Source organism: Callorhinchus milii, unplaced genomic scaffold (genome assembly GCF_018977255.1).
Source record: "Callorhinchus milii isolate IMCB2004 unplaced genomic scaffold, IMCB_Cmil_1.0 Scaffold1, whole genome shotgun sequence".
Lineage (NCBI taxonomy): Eukaryota > Metazoa > Chordata > Chondrichthyes > Chimaeriformes > Callorhinchidae > Callorhinchus > Callorhinchus milii.
Genome location: NW_024704742.1, coordinates 56,914,490 through 56,931,184, shown reverse-complemented (window position 1 = coordinate 56,931,184; position 16,695 = coordinate 56,914,490). Strand labels below are relative to the sequence as shown.

The window sequence follows — 16,695 nt, the reverse complement described above, 5'->3', positions numbered from 1 at the left end:
TTTACAAGTCTTCAGCTCACAAGTTAATATTTTTAACAAACTCATCACATTTGAATATGGTTTGAATGTTTAAGTGCAACCAGTAGCTGCGTTTGGTGGCAATGACAGATCTTAACAGGATACTTGAATGGCAAAAGATTTACTATACTGTACTTTAGGTACATCAACGTGTACAGTATTAGTTTAGCTTCAGAGATTTTTTCACCAAGTTTCTCAGATAAGTATATTTGTAAACTTCAGTCAATTATAATTCATTGCTTTTTATTGTAACTTCAGATGATTTAAACAAGGCTACTGATAGCAATTTTACTGTTTTAATACAGAAGTATCAAGACTGAGGAGTTGGTATCCAGGTAACATGAATAACAGATATGGCATTGCATGCATCTAGCCTTTTTTTTAAAAAAAGAACATTTATCCTAGGCCAGGTTGGAAATGAATCAGTTGTCCCCTCAGTAAGTGCCTGAATACATAACCTCTAAATAGAAAAATGCATAGCTTCACAATTATACTGCACATTGCACATGAAGCTATTTAAGCAACAAGTAGTGAATATATGTTTATCCTCCGTTTTTATTATAGTACCATGTAAATCATACTCAATACTTCAGTAACCCTTTTGGATTGAAGCATACAGAGGTTGCAAGAGTCCTGTGCATCTTAGAATTCGGTCTCTTTCCCTTTTCAGTTAAAGCTCTGTAAAACACGAGCTCTAAACACCTGACGGTCTTTGTGGCAAGCAGAGGTTGAAAGATTCCATTGGATTCCAGAAATCTATTCCTTTCCAGTCAATACCCTGAAACATGCAAGAGAGTTAAAGTTAATACAACAGTCTTAAGTCTTAACTCTATGCATCAACAGCCCAACAACTAATGAGGAATCAGTGCTCAATTTAATTTTGGATACAGAAGACCCATAGATAATAATCAGCTCCTGTTAACCCTGCCAGCCAAACCCCCAAAAGGTGAGGTGGTCCTAGCTGGACAAGCAGGGGCAACATTGTCAGACAGTGCTTTCGATGGCAATTTATGCGATTTTTGTTGGGTTAAAAACCCTAACCCAAACTCTAGGGTATGTCTATCAAGCCTCAGCTCTTGCCAATCTGCACTTAATGCTCTCTGAAATTAGGTAAGCACCTGTGAGAGTGCACATCCCATTCTAGACTACAAGTATAGCACACAGAACTCTTGGATACTCTTAAGCAGATAATGGGCTTCCGTGTGTATTAGCCACCTGGCTGACCAAAACAATTGGTTATTTTAGACAGACAAAAAGATTTTTAACAGAAACAAATCTGCTATTTATATTAATTGACAGAATCACTACCAAAAATGTTTGTGGCAGGATTGTCCATTGGAGTTTTAGTCATTGCTGCTGTATCTCCACATACCCTTTCAATGGCAGCATTCCACTCATCATCTCCCATGTAGTGTGGGTCCATCACAAGGAATTTTAGATCACCTGTATTTTCATTCCAAATCACTCCCAAGATGGTGTTTGCCAGACGATCACCAGCTGTATTTCAAACAATCACACACGGAAAAAGAAGAGTTGCGAATGAATGCACATCTGACTTGAAATTAAAATATTCCCCATTTCTTCGTACTCACTCCGCTTTACTTTCCAATACATTCCAGAGCCCTGAGGAATGTCGGATGTAACAGTGGAGAGAAGTAGTTAGTGGATACAAAGTTGAGACAGTGGGAAAGCCAAGAGAGAAACCAGGCAAGGACAGAACTATGAAGGTTGATCTGAGGAGAGGCGGTGGAGAAGAATAGAGTGGTCGACAGTGTCGAAAGCGGCAGAGAGAACGAGAAGGATGAGGAGACAGAGAAGGCCCTGGTCAGATAGACAGAAGGTCATTTGTAACTTTGACTGCGGTTGTCTCAAAAAGATCAAATGGTGATGTTCAACACTGATCACAAACTTACCAACCGTAATTGGACTTCCTTCAACTGTGAAATGATTTGCAAGTTCTCTTCCTATTGAAGGAAACTCAGCACCTGTACTGGAAAAGTGAAATGATTTCCTTTCATTGAAGGATGTAGAAAACTACTAAAATATTACTTTGAATCTATAATACAAATGTAATAGCTAAATTGAAACGTAGTAGTATTACAGATTCATATAAGAGATTTGAAACACAAATAAATTAGTGTAATTTCCTGATAAATATATGGGGATACTGGAAATGTTCTTACTAGTTTCACTAAAATAACATTCAGTTTTAGGTTACAAAAAGATTGTCAGATTCAAATATGATTTTGAAATAATCTATATCAAAATAAACTACATAATTCCTGAAGTCTGATATGGCCTGGATTTTGAGTTTCACTTTCAAGTGATTGCGATTCTTTCAGTTCTTCCAAAAACAACAGATGTTTCTATTTCAATATTCCCATAGTCAGTTAACTCTTGTACTGTATGGGAACCAGCTGAAGAAATAATAAGTAGTTATGCAAGGCAAACTGTTACAACAGTCTAGGGACAATGTCTCAGCACCTGCATTATAACAAACCATGAAAAAATGTTTGACATGCAGTGCTTTCTTTGTTTGGAGGGCACAGGAAACAGCATCAGTGACAATCTGGAGTCGGTCAGCACTGGAGTCGGGTGTAACGCACTTCTAGTTAGCACAGGTCCTCACTACACCAGTACTATAAGTAAAGCCGTGCTATAATGGAGTTTCCCTGCAATGCTACTATCATCAAATATTCAAAATAATTCACAGATAATTCCTGTCAAGTGTAGAAATTGCATATTTACAATTACTGCAGCCAATTGCATCTCAACCAGGGGGGAAACAAAACTAATATTCCATAGATGAGGGAAAGTTGAGCAAGTGTATTCACTGCCCTTAATTGTTTCTAGTCTAATTTACAATTAATGCATTTTGTTTCGGCCACAAAATATACAGTCACTTTACTGTATATTCTGTGAAGTGCTTTGAGATGTCTCAAAGACTTGATAAGGTGCTATATCAAATGCAAGGATTATTATTATTTTTCCTGTGTTCAATATATGACTGTCTTTCAAACTACGCAGTACGGTACAACATATTTGATTTAGTTTTTAGAATATAGTGAATACAATAACAGAAATGTTAAAATTTTAAGAAGAATTTACAATGACCATTTTGCTTCATTTATCTTACCGGACGTTTATAATTTTAGCTGTAAATCCCAGGGAATCTAGTACTTGCTGGATCTCAAAACACCCAATCCATTCACTTGATCCTATGATATCTGAAGTTTTATCTCCAGCGGCCACCAAAGCCTGAAGACACAAAACAAAAATAGTATATAAAAATGAACAATTGCAATTTTCAATACAACATCCTCATAATTTTCCTTCCTCCTCTTTTGAAGCAGTGATTTCTGCTACAGCAAGGTTCCAAGGCAATCATTTTTTGTGTTGCACATTTGTGCACATTTTTTGTATTGCATTGTGCACATCTCTTCTGAAGACCTTTCTTTTCGACCGCGCCTTTGGTCACCTTCCCACCCCTCCCCCTGGCTCAGCCCCGGGATCCTAAACTGTAAAGCGCTCTGAGACGCCGTCCGGCGTGGAGGGTGCTATATAAATCCAAGTTGTTGTTGTTGTTGTATTTATCTGACAATAAACATAGAACAACAATCACCACTTGTATTTATATAGCACGTGGGACAGCGTCTTGAATAGCTTAAAGAAATAAATAGAATGCATTGCACTGCACAACCCTCACAGTATTCAATGGCGTTTGGAGCAATGTTTGACTTCAGTTAGATATTTTTAAAACATCTTATTTCCTCTCTAAAAAGGAAACTTTAGAATATAACAATTTTTTTTGACTCACAGTGCAAGTATACAGAGGGTTATGTAAAACTGACACAGAAAAATTAATGATTTTGTGGGAACTAATTTTACCTAATGTTGCCAAACAACTTTCAGGAAAATATACCACTGTCCGGTTATGTGTTTCTTTTCAAATAATTTTCTAACAGAAATTCTTCCGTGAAAGCAGGTTCATTCTTGTTATATTCATCTTACTTCATCTCCCTTAACTCCTCAATCCCTCTCCCCACCGCCACCAAACCCACCTTCATCTCTTCCCGCCCCTGAAAAAAAATCTCCCCCCCACTCCGCTGCTTTGGGAGTGATCTAAACTCCTCCCTCTCTGGGCTTCCTCCTGCAATGAGCCATCCTCCTTGGTCACTCTCCTCCACAAATCCCTCTGTACCACTTTCAATGCCCTTGCCACCCTCATTTCCCAAACTGTCACCTACTCACGGAAGTCATCCTGGTACACCAGCAACCCAGATTTAATGGTCCATCGGCAGATCTGGTTGGACTTTATCAAAACTTACCACTCCACTCTTGGCTCCGCTAAACCGTTCTTCTACTCCAAGTCAATCTTGGAGGCCAAGAACAACCCCAGGTTCCTCTTCTCCTTCACTAAATGGCTCCTCCGCCCACCCACGCACGCATCACCCATTCTCTCCTCCAATGTCAACTGTGAGGTGATGCTGGACTTCCTCAAATCAAAGTCGAGGGGATCCGTCTACTACCCCATCCCCATCACACCTTCACGCCATCCACACCTTCAAACCTCTTTCCCCCTCCTCTCACCACCACTATAACCCACATAAAACCGACCACCTGCTCTCTCGACCCCATCCCTACCCCTTTCCTTACCACCCAGCTCCACCTCCTTGCTCTTCTACTCACAGACATCATAAACCTCTCCCTGTCCACTGGCACCATTCCCACCCCTTTATAAATGTCTTTCATCTTCCCATCTTTAAAAAACCTTCCCTGGACCCATCCCTGCTTTCAAATTACTGCCCCATCTCCAACCTCCCTTTCCTTTCCAAGGTTCTGGAACGAATCTTTGCTTCTCAGCTTCATTCATTCCTCATTCCTTCATGCTCCTGCCACTCCCTTCACGAACCCCTTCCAACCGGGTTTCTGTACCGACTGAAACAGCTTTGGTGAAAGTGACAAATTACATTTTGGCCATCTGCAACTAGGGCTCCCTCTGCCTCAACATCAACAACAACAAGATTCCATTTATACAGTGCCTTTCACGTCGGGAGGACGTCCCAAGGCGCTGGACAGTTGGGTCAGGACCCGAGCAGAGGGGAAATGGTCAGGGTGAGGGAAGGGAGAGAGCGAGGAGGGGGTAGAGAGTCGAGAGTGGAGCTGAAGGCACGGTCATAGAGAAAGGTCTTGAGACCGGCCTTGAAGGAGGAAAGGGAGGAAGCGGCGAAGGCACTGGGGGATGGAGTTCCAGAGCCTGGGGCTGAGAGGCTGAAGGCCCGGCCACCGATGGTAGAGCGGTTGGGGCGGGGGATGTGGAGCAGACCGGAGCCAGAGGAACGGAGGGTACGGGCAGGTAGGTAGGGGGATAGTAGGTCGGAGAGGTAGGAAGGAGCAAGGCCGTGAATGGCCTTGTAGGTGAGGATGAGGATCTTGAATTCGATCTTCTGGGGGATGGGGAGCCAGTGGAGGGGAGGGAGGGTGGGAGTGATGTGGTCGCGAAGCCTGGTGCGGGACAGTACACGAGCTGCAGAGTTCTGAATGACCTGCAGCTTGTGGAGGGAGGGCCGGGAAGGCCGACGAGGAGAGAGTTCCCATAGTTCAGCCTTGAGGTGATAAAGGCGTGGACCAGAGTTTCAGCAGAGTGAGGGGTGAGGTAGTGCCGTAGTCTGCCGATGTTTCAGAGGTGATGGAAGGCGGTGCCAGTTGTGGCGCGGATGAGGAAGAAAGGACAGCTCAGGGTCGAACAGAACACCGGGGTTCCTGACGGCTTTGAGAGGTGGAGAGTGCAGCCTTGGATGCTGATGTTGTCAGCGCCTGAGGTGCGGAGGCGCTGACACGAGCCAATCAGGAGGGCCTCAGTTTTGCGCACGTTGAGCTGAAGAAAGTTGTCTCTCGTCCAGGACTCGATGTCGGACAGGCAGCTGTCAGGACACCGGTGGTCGTGGAGATGAGGGTAGTGGAGGAGAGGTAGAGTTGGGTGTCATCCGCATACATGTGGAAGTTAACCCCATGTCTGCGGATGATGTCACCAAGGGGGAGCATGTAGAGGGTGAAGAGGAGGGGACCGAGGACAGAGCCCTGAGGGACACCGCACGAGACAGTGCAGGGGCTGGAGGAAAAGCCGTTTGTGGAAACAAAATGAAGACACAGTGGGAGAGGTACGACCTAAACCACTCAAGGACAGGGCCTTGAAGGTTGAGGTGGGAGGACAAGCGGTGGAGGAGGATAGCGTGGTCGACCGTATCGAATGCTGCCGATAGGTCGAGGAGGACGAGGAGGCAGAGGGAGCCCTGGTCGCAGATGGTCAAGATGTCATTGTGACCTTGACCAGGGCGGTTTCTGTGCTATGGGCAGCACGGAAACCCGACTGAAGGGGTTCGAATAATGCATGGGTGGAGAGGAAAGAGCCCTTCACGCAGGGTAGAGTCTCGGAGCGCTTTAGATATTACTACAGATTATTATTAATCTGATTATTAAATAGATATTAATGCACAGATACCTCCTGGATCTCTTCATGTGTTGGGACTGGTTTAGTAGTATATCCTTGTGCTCTGTACCAGGAAACAATTGTTTGCAAGGAACGGTAGGCACAGCCCCAATCTGCATCCTCTATGTTATCCTGCAGGTAGTGATAAAAGTTGTACGACCCCTGTACTAAATAAACCTGTAAAAAGGATGAAGACATTTTTTTTAAAACGAAGAGAATTTATGTTTCTTATCCCCAGCCTTTCAGGTAATTACACATTATTAGATTTGAATTAACTATATGTGTGTTTCTATGGCAATAAAAAAAGGTATGGTATAGTTACTTCAGGGATGTACCTTGGCATCCTCTGTTGCAGGATGAATGAGAAATTGGTGCATCTTGGGCAGGTACACGTCCTTTGATGTTTCATGAGGAAAACGATAAGCCATAACACGTCGAAGGAAGGGTCTATCATCTGGCAGATCAAGTTCACGGTGCAATGTCTGTACACATAATTTTTTTAAAATCTAAATCTGCAAGACAGTGCCTTAAGTTTCAAAGCCATCATGTAACAGTTTAATTTATACTACAAACATTGTAAGCAAAAAGTCACATAAAGCATAACTCTTGCTTAAATGTCCACATTTTTGTAACTCCCTAGTTTAATTGAAGGAATAAGTTTCTGAATGATGTGCATGCTTAAAACTAAGTAAGGGCTACAAGGGGTGTAACTAGTTTACAACTAGGTACCAGAAGACCGTAAGTTAATTGGATGGGTTAATAATAGGATAGAAGTATTAAGGGTAGAAGTTAAGGACAGTCATTTTTTGATAACTCTTGCACTATTAAACATCAGTTCAAGGGGAATAAAGCAGTTGTTGAGCTAAATAAGAGACAACAGACAAAATCATAATTGGATAATTATGAGAGCAACGAGAACTCGAAGGGGAGTCACTTAAGAGTATTAAAACTAGTAAATGTACAGAAAGTGCAGATAGCAAGAAGGATCCAATAAATCATGTTTAGATATGCGTTGATGTGATCGAAAGATGAAATACAGTAGTCAGTGTTTGATGTTTTCTTATTGTATTTGGAAAATAAAAATAAAGATTTAAAAAAGGCCAAATACAACAACAGCAAGAAGGTTACATTTGTATAGCGCCTTTCATGTCGGGAGGACGTCCCAAGGCGCTGGACAGAGTACAGCATTTCAGACCCGAGCTAGGCCTGGGGGGGGCGGGGGGAAGGGAGGGGAGGGGAAGGTGGGTGGCCGATGGCATGGTCGAAGAGGAGATTAAATAGAACATTTAACGAATATAAAATATTATGGAAGATCAGGATATGGCATTGGTTGAACTTTTTTTAATTAGCATGTGCTCACTACTGAGATTGAGACACATTTCATATCCAGTAATATTAGCCCAGACATCTTCAATATGTGAAAAAGTCAACAAATCATGCAATGTAAAGAAAATTAAGAAATAAACTGCCTAAACTTAGGAGATTGGCAAATACATGAACTGCACCAAGAGACCAGGCACCTGGAACTATTTTCTGGATATTTTAAAAAGTTAGATGCAAGACTTAATATCTAAGGTATGAACTTCAGCTTCAGTTGAATAAGGTAAGGAAAAGAGGAAACGTTGAAGAAGGTATGGTAAGGACAGAAAAGGTTACACCAATTTCATAGCATTTTAAAAATTTCAGAATTGGTGGATAGACTCTATAAATATAAAAACACAAGCAAAACTTCAGCCATACTTTTCGATACGACTCCAGATCGCCATCACTTATTCCAGCAGGGTACACAACTGTAGCAAATGTAGTTTCGCCTCGCAGTGAAAAGTGGAATGGTTGGGGTATTGGAACAGACTGTCCTTTTGTGAATTGCTGGACTACCTTCTCCATATCTCCTAGCTGAGTGGTGACTGCTTGCACAAATAGATCTTGCACTCTGTCAAAACACAATTTACTGTTAATAATAAAGATATTTGCTACAACACAATTTTGAAAATAAAACATTTCTGGGCCATTTGTTTTTTTCTCAGTTATAATCTTATATCCTATATAATCCTACAAGTGCTCTGAGATATCCTATGTGAAGGGCACTATATAAATGCAAGTTACTGCTGTTGGCCAACCCCCTTCGTCATTAATCTCAAATCCCCCTTCTCTACCCACTGCTGCCTGTCACAGTCCCAGTCCCTCTCTGCAGGCTACCATATGCTACTCTTTCACTATTAATATATTCAATCTAGAAACCATTTGATGTCTAGGACAAAATAACATCATACTTTCCCCAGGTGTCATCTGGTTTAACATGTATCAATGCATCCACTGGCAGAATCATACTGAAGTGGAGTCGTGATTTGTTGTCTTGGAGAACATGCATGCTCTCCACAGTTTCAGGCCTTGTCATCTCAAACAAAATGTTGAAGTTTATTACTTTCTGAAACAAATGGTAATTGGGATTATTAGTTGTTGAAAGGTCAAGTCATTTACAAACTAATAAAATATAAATTAGCCTTTTGTCAAATTATTTAATTATGGAAACAAGAAGATTTAAGAATAGCTCGAGAATACCTATTAATACCTATTAATTTTATGTATTAAAATGTCTTTCAATACATTTTACCTTTCAGATCAGGTGAAAACTGGAATTATATAATGGAGTCTTCAGAAGATTGATAGGGGAATCTGAGCAGATACACATGTTAATGGACTAATTGGGAACCAAGAAAAGAAAGGGAGAGAAGAAGGCAACCAAATTCACAAAACAAATTGAACATTGCTCTTTTAGGATGCAGTTTGGGTTGCTTCAATGCCAAACAAGCAAAGGGGAAGTCAGTTTAATGTCTCATCCAAAGGACTGAACCTCCAACGTTACAGCATACCCCGGGAACTGCACTGGAGGATCAGTTTAGACTGCCATTGTTTGACTAACAAGCCTATAACAACTAAGAAATGTTGTTTACTGTTATTAGAAAGGTCTGGTTTGTAAAGATTAAGAGTACAGCTTTTGTATTTTCAGAAACATATAGCATAGGTAACCAATCTGTAAAACTCCAAATTATCTTTGAAACAAGTCAAATTTACATTGCTTACCACTGGTATGATCTTTTTTGCTTTCTTTTTATTGATCTTTTTAATACGCTCATCCTGCTCAATTCTGAAATAAATATTGAAAACTGTGGTATAGTTTTACCGTAAGATTATGTACAAATAGAATCTGACTGCCAAAATAAGCCTCTTCAATTTATGCACCACAAGCAATCTCACACATTTATAGAAAAACTTGTAATCCCTGAGGTGTGAGACCTCAGTGGGTTGCAGAGATAGAGGGGATGTTTGGCATTTAACCTTTTAGCAGCGACAAAAGCAAAGACCACTACTCTTTTCAGATTTAATAGTGTGTTGCACCATATGTCTAGGTCAACAGAATACAAAATTACATTTGTATAGCACCTTTCATTTCGGGAGGACGACCCAAGGCATTGGCAGTCATTTGATCTCTAAATTGGGATTCAATTCAGTCTCTATGGTACATATTTTTGTGTTGGTAAATGTTGCTCTAACTAAAAACTCAAATGTTTTGGAAAACTGAGACGCTTACAGGAGTAAGAAGTATTACAAGGAACAAAACAGATGCATGAAAATATTGTGCAATACATCACCAATTAACTTTCCAACTGATAAAAACCCCTTTCATCTGTGTCAATACAAATGCCTTAATATACTCCAGTTTTATTCAATGAACTGTGATGCTTCTTTAAATACAAAGTACTGCGCTACACGAAAAATATGTGAGCAAACAGGAGTATTAAATGGCCCAGAATTATCTGAAGTTTTAAGCACAGGTGATAAAAAAAACCAACATATAAAAATATATCAATTCAAACATTAATTAAAAACTAATGCAGAAATCAATTCACTGTGATTTTCAAAAATATCATAATTGGGATAAATTAAGCAAACTGTCGATGTCCAAAATGAGCAATTCAGAACAGCTAACAGAGGTAAAAGGAGAATTTGGTTTGTCTCAAACTTTGATTTTATGTAGGAGTCAGTCATCAACCATTGCAGCCCATCATAATATGCAACAGCATCATAATGAAACACTTTATACATTCAGTTCAATAACTTACGTAACAAATTTTAAAATGGATTTGCAGGCAGCATCCTCTGGTAGGTCTACTAGATGTGTGCTGATATGAGTCTTAGGCCATACAACTAGTGAACTCTTTTCAGAATTCACAACGAAAGCTTCTGAATTCACCTTAAAAACAGCCTCATTTATGGCTTCTGAAATGGCTGCCTTAATTGAAGATTCTGGTCTCAACAAAAAAAAAAGAACCATGTTAAAAGTATTCGGATCTCAATAATAATGCTTAACTACACAATCTAATTACTCAGTGTCTCTATATAATATCAGTAGTTACGTTATCATGTATACATCAAATGAGAAACATACATGCAAGATTAAAGTTGCATTATATATTACTGTGTTTCCCGAGAAATACACCCCTATCAAACCTGCATCACTAAAGAAATTAAAGAAATTCACTTTCAGATAATGTCAGCAAAATATCAGCTCATCTCTGAGTCAGAAGAAATTTTATTGATGAATTTAAAGTCTGACTTATAGTCTAGGGTGATATTAGGTTTTTTGGTCAGTTGGATGTCTGACATACCCAGAAACGCATGACCAGGCTTACGCGTATTCAAACCAGATTGAGTTTCACATATACATGCCACCCACGTGTGGAAATTTCCCATTTTTCTGTAATGGTACGCACATTCTCACCCTAGAGGGAAGCATCCTGCTTACCTAATTCTGGAAAGTATTGGCAGAGAGTTAAAGCTTGGAAAGCACAGTGTGTGTTGAGCTGCTGCTGGAATTTAACCAACTAAAACCTTGTCATTGCAAACACTGTTTGGAAAGCTTCCTGCAGTTTGTCCAGGTAGGACAAGTCTTAGGCTTACATGAAAATTTCACCAGCAGACATATTATTCCCTTACCACTTCCAGGCTTCGATCCTCCTGGAATTCATTCCTCCCCTCATCCCCATCACTAGCTATTCCTCCTCAGCCAAAGCAGTCAGAACACCTGTCTCTTTGTACATGCACACAACACTGCAATCTGTAGCCCCAAATCTTTTTCTTCTCATAATACAATTTACGTTTAACTTATATAGTCTGGCATAATGTAGTCAGACTGTTCTCCAGGACATGGTTAGTACACCGAACAATGACTTTGAGGTTTTAAACATTCATACGAAAATCAAAGTAAATGCGCCTCAACGTCTGAAGAAGAGTAAGTAAAAATAATTTTTTTCCCCATTGTACGCTGCATACGTTATGCCGACCCAAGAGAAACCTGCTGTAATTAAAAAAGTTTATACTCTTGATATGGCTCCACTACTCAAGCAGCATGCAAACCATTATTCAAGCATTCAATACAGTAAACAAATTATTTTTATTAGAATGCCTAAATCACACTTAGAAATGTAATTGAATCTGAAACTAATTTACTTACCATCCAATTTTCTGAGAAGACCTGACAAATAAAATCCACCTTTTAGTCGAAATATTAATTCTTGGTTTTCAATGGATGTGAAGGATGCCTGAAATAATTTTTTTGGAAAATGTGTTTACAATTACAATTACCAACCAGCAAAAAAAAGGAAACAATTCAAAAACAGTGTGAACTTCAGCAACTGTACACAGAGGATCACCAATTTAAGACTTCACATCTCTACTTAATGCAATAATAAATTTAAGTGCCAAGAGCTTGAAAGGATCTCAGGACATACTTTTGCATGAAGTTATAGAACTATAATCCATCAATTAAACTGCTGTTTAATGAAGTCCACAAACATGTAATTCAACTGTTTCAATCATAATTAAACACATAATCACATCATTGGCAAGCAACATCAAGATGCAATGAAGCATTCTGACTCTAGTTTCTTTCCTTCTACATACAAGAATATTTTGACTAAATACTTGGTCATGAAAAGAATCCTTTGAAAGCAACACTGATTAATAGTGTTAATTAGTTAGACTAATCATGTCAGCCTAACATAAGTATCACATAATATCAAATAACATTAAACAAAATATAGGAACCAAGTAGACAAGATATTAATTAGGTAACAGCTAAATTAGTGCATCCATTTTTGGTATTCAATATATTAAAAAAAAGTACAGGATTGGAAACAGCATAGATTCACTGAAATAAGATTAAAGAATAAAAGCTAATTGTGTGACAGATGTTTTCACTGGAACAGAGGAGGACCAAATATATTTATCTGGAGGGATTGTTGAACAGGATACTTCTTTTCAATTTGTGCTGATATCTTTTTTTTAAATTATTGGTGAGCAAGGTTCGACCTGCTCACTCCCCATTAACCAAATTAGACCAAAACGTTCCACTTTGGGAGTGAGGTTTGTGTCCCCACAGACAAGCCCTAATCCCACAAACTCTTCTAAGCCCCAAATTGTCAAAGGATAATGCGGACCTGAACCATGTCTTCACGATCAGCTGAGCAAGTCAGGTAACCGGATCGCCTCTCTGACAGGGCAAGCCCAGCCTGTGCCTAGTGACCAAGTCCTCAAGGTAGCTCCGAGTTCAAGTATTCTCTGCTTGCTCTTTGTGAGAGCAGATCAAACTCCTTAGATCGGAAGCACTGCAATCCCGATCCCAACCTATGATATCTTTATTATCCACCTGAACAGGCAGAGAAGACCTTCAACAATGCAGCGCTCTCCCAGCCCCACTCTGATTTATATCGTCTATGTTTGACTTAGACTTATAGTTCATCTTAATCATCTCACACTGTACAAGTTCTACGTATTGACATGTGGCATGAACTTACAACCTTTTGATTCAAGAACGAGTGCTACCAACTGAGCCAGGCTAGCACACAGAGGTGGTACACTTTCAGTTTTGGGGTGCAACCTCAGCAGCAACTCTTCTTTGGTCAAGTGTAGCATAGATCAGATACAACCCAAAGTTCTCTCTATCCTCTCAATAACTCAACATTCATAAGTACTTTTGTTTACCAAAAGGCATTTTTGCTGGTTCTGAGTCAAAAGTAACTTGTCCTCTCCTGCTTACTATTACTGCCTTGTCGTATCTGAAAGCAACACGTACGCTTTGGGTTTGCTGAAGGCACTGGCTGGGGCCTGGGGTGGGGGGGGGGGGGGAGGAGCTATCACTCCGCAACATTTAATTGCTGCTCTGTGTGTGTGTATGGGGCATTATACATGTGTAGATAATCATTGCACATCGATCGATTCACTTTACAGAATAATCCGTGAAGCGCTTTGAGATGTCTCAAAGATGTGATAATTCTTTCAGGGTTTATTTTTCCAATCCCAATTAAAATCTTTTAAACCTCTATAACAACAACAACAACAACAAAATTACATTTGCATAGCGCCTTTCACGTCAGGAGGACGTCCCAAGGCGCTGGAATAAGGTACCCACTGAGTCATTGCTTTTCAATGCTGAAGAACTCCTACTTGTACCTTATCAGGACCAGGACTTTGTGGAGTCCTGTAGCTCAGTGGTTAGAGCACTCGCTTTGCAAGTGAGACCTGAGTTCAATTCCAGGCAGAGGGCGAAACCTTGGGCAAGTTTCCTTACTCCACACAAAGCCTAATAATAATCCCTCCAAAACCAAAAACAATAATAAATTGGTCATTTTCAATCCATGACTGTTTGTGGGACATTGCTGTGCGCAATTGGCTGCCGCGTTCGCCCACAAATTTACAGTCAATTCACTTTACAGTGTGTTCTGTGAAGCGCTTTGGGACGTCCTTCCGACGTGAAACGCGCTATATCAAATGCAAGGATTATTATTATTATTATTATATCTGGCACTCTTTGTAAGACTTTGTTTCCCTTTCTAATTCCACAGTTCCTTCCGACTGCAAATTTACCTCCTTTCACTGAGTGCCAATGCAGATGATTGAATGTATGCAAGGAGCGGGAGGGTTCGCAGTAGAGACCCCCGAGGCTCCTCACTTAATACCTCCCCCATTTTATATTTCTGGCGTTTGATATAGAATCTTATTGCGGCGTCAAAATGTCTCACAGCACCTCACAGAATTATACCCTGAAGTTTAGTGACTGTGTATTCGTGGGCAAATGTAGCGGCCAAACGTGTGCACCTGAATCTGGCGACATTTCAGCTGCGATCGACAACTGCGTCCATTTGATTCACATTCACCTCTCACTGTCCCACACAGTGAGAAGCAATATGTTTGGCAAAAGGAACATCACAATGCACATGTGAGATGTATCGAAGATGTGATAAGGCGCTATGTCAAGTGCAAAAGGCTTGTTGTTATGATGATGATGATGATGACTGCGCTGTGTGTGTGTGTGTGTGTGGACACAGCAGTTGAGGGAGGAGGAGCGGCTGTAGTCCGTATCCTCCACCTCCGGCTTTACTCGACCTCTCATCCCAGTGACAGAGCAGAGTGGGGACTCACCATGTCGGCCTCTCTAGTCCCTGGTCGGGGCTCTCTCTCTGTCTCTGTGTGTGTGTGTGTCTGTGCCTCTCTCTGACCTGGCGCCGCCCTCCCGCCCTCAGGCCTTGTCCGGCTCTCGCGAGCTCTCGGGCCTGTGAGCCGCGCCGCGCCGCGCGTCACGTGACGCGCCCGCCGTCACCAGGGAAACGATTGATGGTCACCATGGCGACAGCGTCTGACTTGGTGGGCGGTGACGTGTGAGGCCTGGCCACGCCCCCCCTCCCCCCCCCCCCCCCCAGGCTCAGAGAGGGCGCCGCCTCCCTCACTGCCTGTGATTGTCTGCGGCCCCAGCGCTTCATGATAGCGCCCCCTCTGGCCAAACCACATCAGCCATCATGGGTTGGACTGAATAATTAAACCAACCAAACAAACTCACAGGCTGACAGGGGGCAAAGCACTTTATTGCAGTAAAGGGCAGGCCAGGGTTGGGATTTCTCTCAATTTTATCAGTGCATATTTGCATCTATTTCTGTAATGCTCTGCCCGCCGTGAAAGGCGCGCTACGCAAATGCAATCTTCTTCTTCTTGTATTTATTGCCGTGTGCTTTTAACTATGATTGTTTTGTGGGGTGCAAAGGTCATCGTCTCCAGCGAATACTTTTCGTCTTTATAATTTCATCCCCAGTTCTAGATTGACTTGAGGATGGGGGCCACTCGTTCAGTGGCTCACTCAAGTATCCAGGAGATTAATGGTGTGTGTGTGTGTGTGTGTGTTTGTGTAAAAGCCTCCCTCATGCATTGAACCAAGGAGTAATAATCCTGGGTGCAGTTGTGGAAATATTGGATAAATGTTCTGCATTTGTGCTTAATTACTCCTGGAGACTAGGAGCGTTTATGATGAACCCCCCCCCCATACACACACACACAAAAAAAAGATTAAATAGTTGGGATAGCAGAAGGGTAAACAGTAGATTGTACTTGAGTTTTTGTTTTTCTTGCTTTATATGTAGATGTATTTTGCTGCCTTCACATACGATTCTCAAGCAAAGTGGAACTCTGCAAGTGCTCCACAATCTGGTATATATTGGTAGTGAAGAGCAGTCTGACCTCTTCGACTTGGACAGTCAGTGTTCCGGACCCGAGCTGGGGGTCGGGATTGGGGAGGGTGGAGGGCAGAGGGGGGGAAGCAGGGTGATAGAATTAATGTAATTAAATGTTAGTTACACGTCAGATTGACGCCCCTTCAAAACCGAAATAGGTTGAAACTGACAAGAACTCTCAGATATCACTGAGACGCATACCACAGGTTATTCACTTCTTCTCCCGAACGCAAAGAAAAACACAGCATAAGAAAGAGAAGAGGGCGGAGAACTTCGCTTTTTTTTGGTGAAAAAAAAAGAAACTTGAAGAAAAATTACGTTTAGAATTCACCAATCAGAAAAATCTTATCAGACTTTCACATCACATACCTGTAAAGTGTGAAAAGATAATATTTTTGACGAGAGTATTGTGACTAACACACGAGCCCATTGCTGCGACAATGTACACTGCACATCTCCAGGGTAACAGAATTCCACAAACAGTAGCAGACTTCAATGGTGCTGCTGGACTTTCTTGGAGGTGCGTAGTTCCACTTGCCATCAAACTTTGTGCCCTCTGGGGAAGAGAGGAGATTCTAATGAAGAACAAAAATATCTTGCACGATCAATGCTTAATTATGTTACATT

At 41.3% G+C, this 16,695-nt stretch overlaps 1 protein-coding gene across 1 annotated transcript; it reads right to left on the bottom strand.

The window, feature by feature from the left end:
• Positions 1 to 240: 240 nt before the first annotated feature.
• On the bottom strand, positions 241 to 15,118 carry ufsp2 (ufm1-specific peptidase 2). The gene is made up of 12 exons (XM_007892827.2): positions 14,990 to 15,118; positions 12,024 to 12,111; positions 10,633 to 10,816; positions 9,593 to 9,656; positions 8,782 to 8,936; positions 8,249 to 8,441; positions 6,844 to 6,990; positions 6,521 to 6,685; positions 3,155 to 3,276; positions 1,932 to 2,008; positions 1,391 to 1,515; positions 241 to 796 (listed from the first exon to the last, which is right to left on the bottom strand). The coding sequence occupies exons 1-12, from the start codon at positions 14,990 to 14,992 to the stop codon at positions 713 to 715; spliced, it is 1,407 nt and encodes a 468-aa protein (XP_007891018.1). The 5' UTR covers positions 14,993 to 15,118; the 3' UTR covers positions 241 to 712.
• Between the last annotated feature and the right edge of the window lie 1,577 nt (positions 15,119 to 16,695).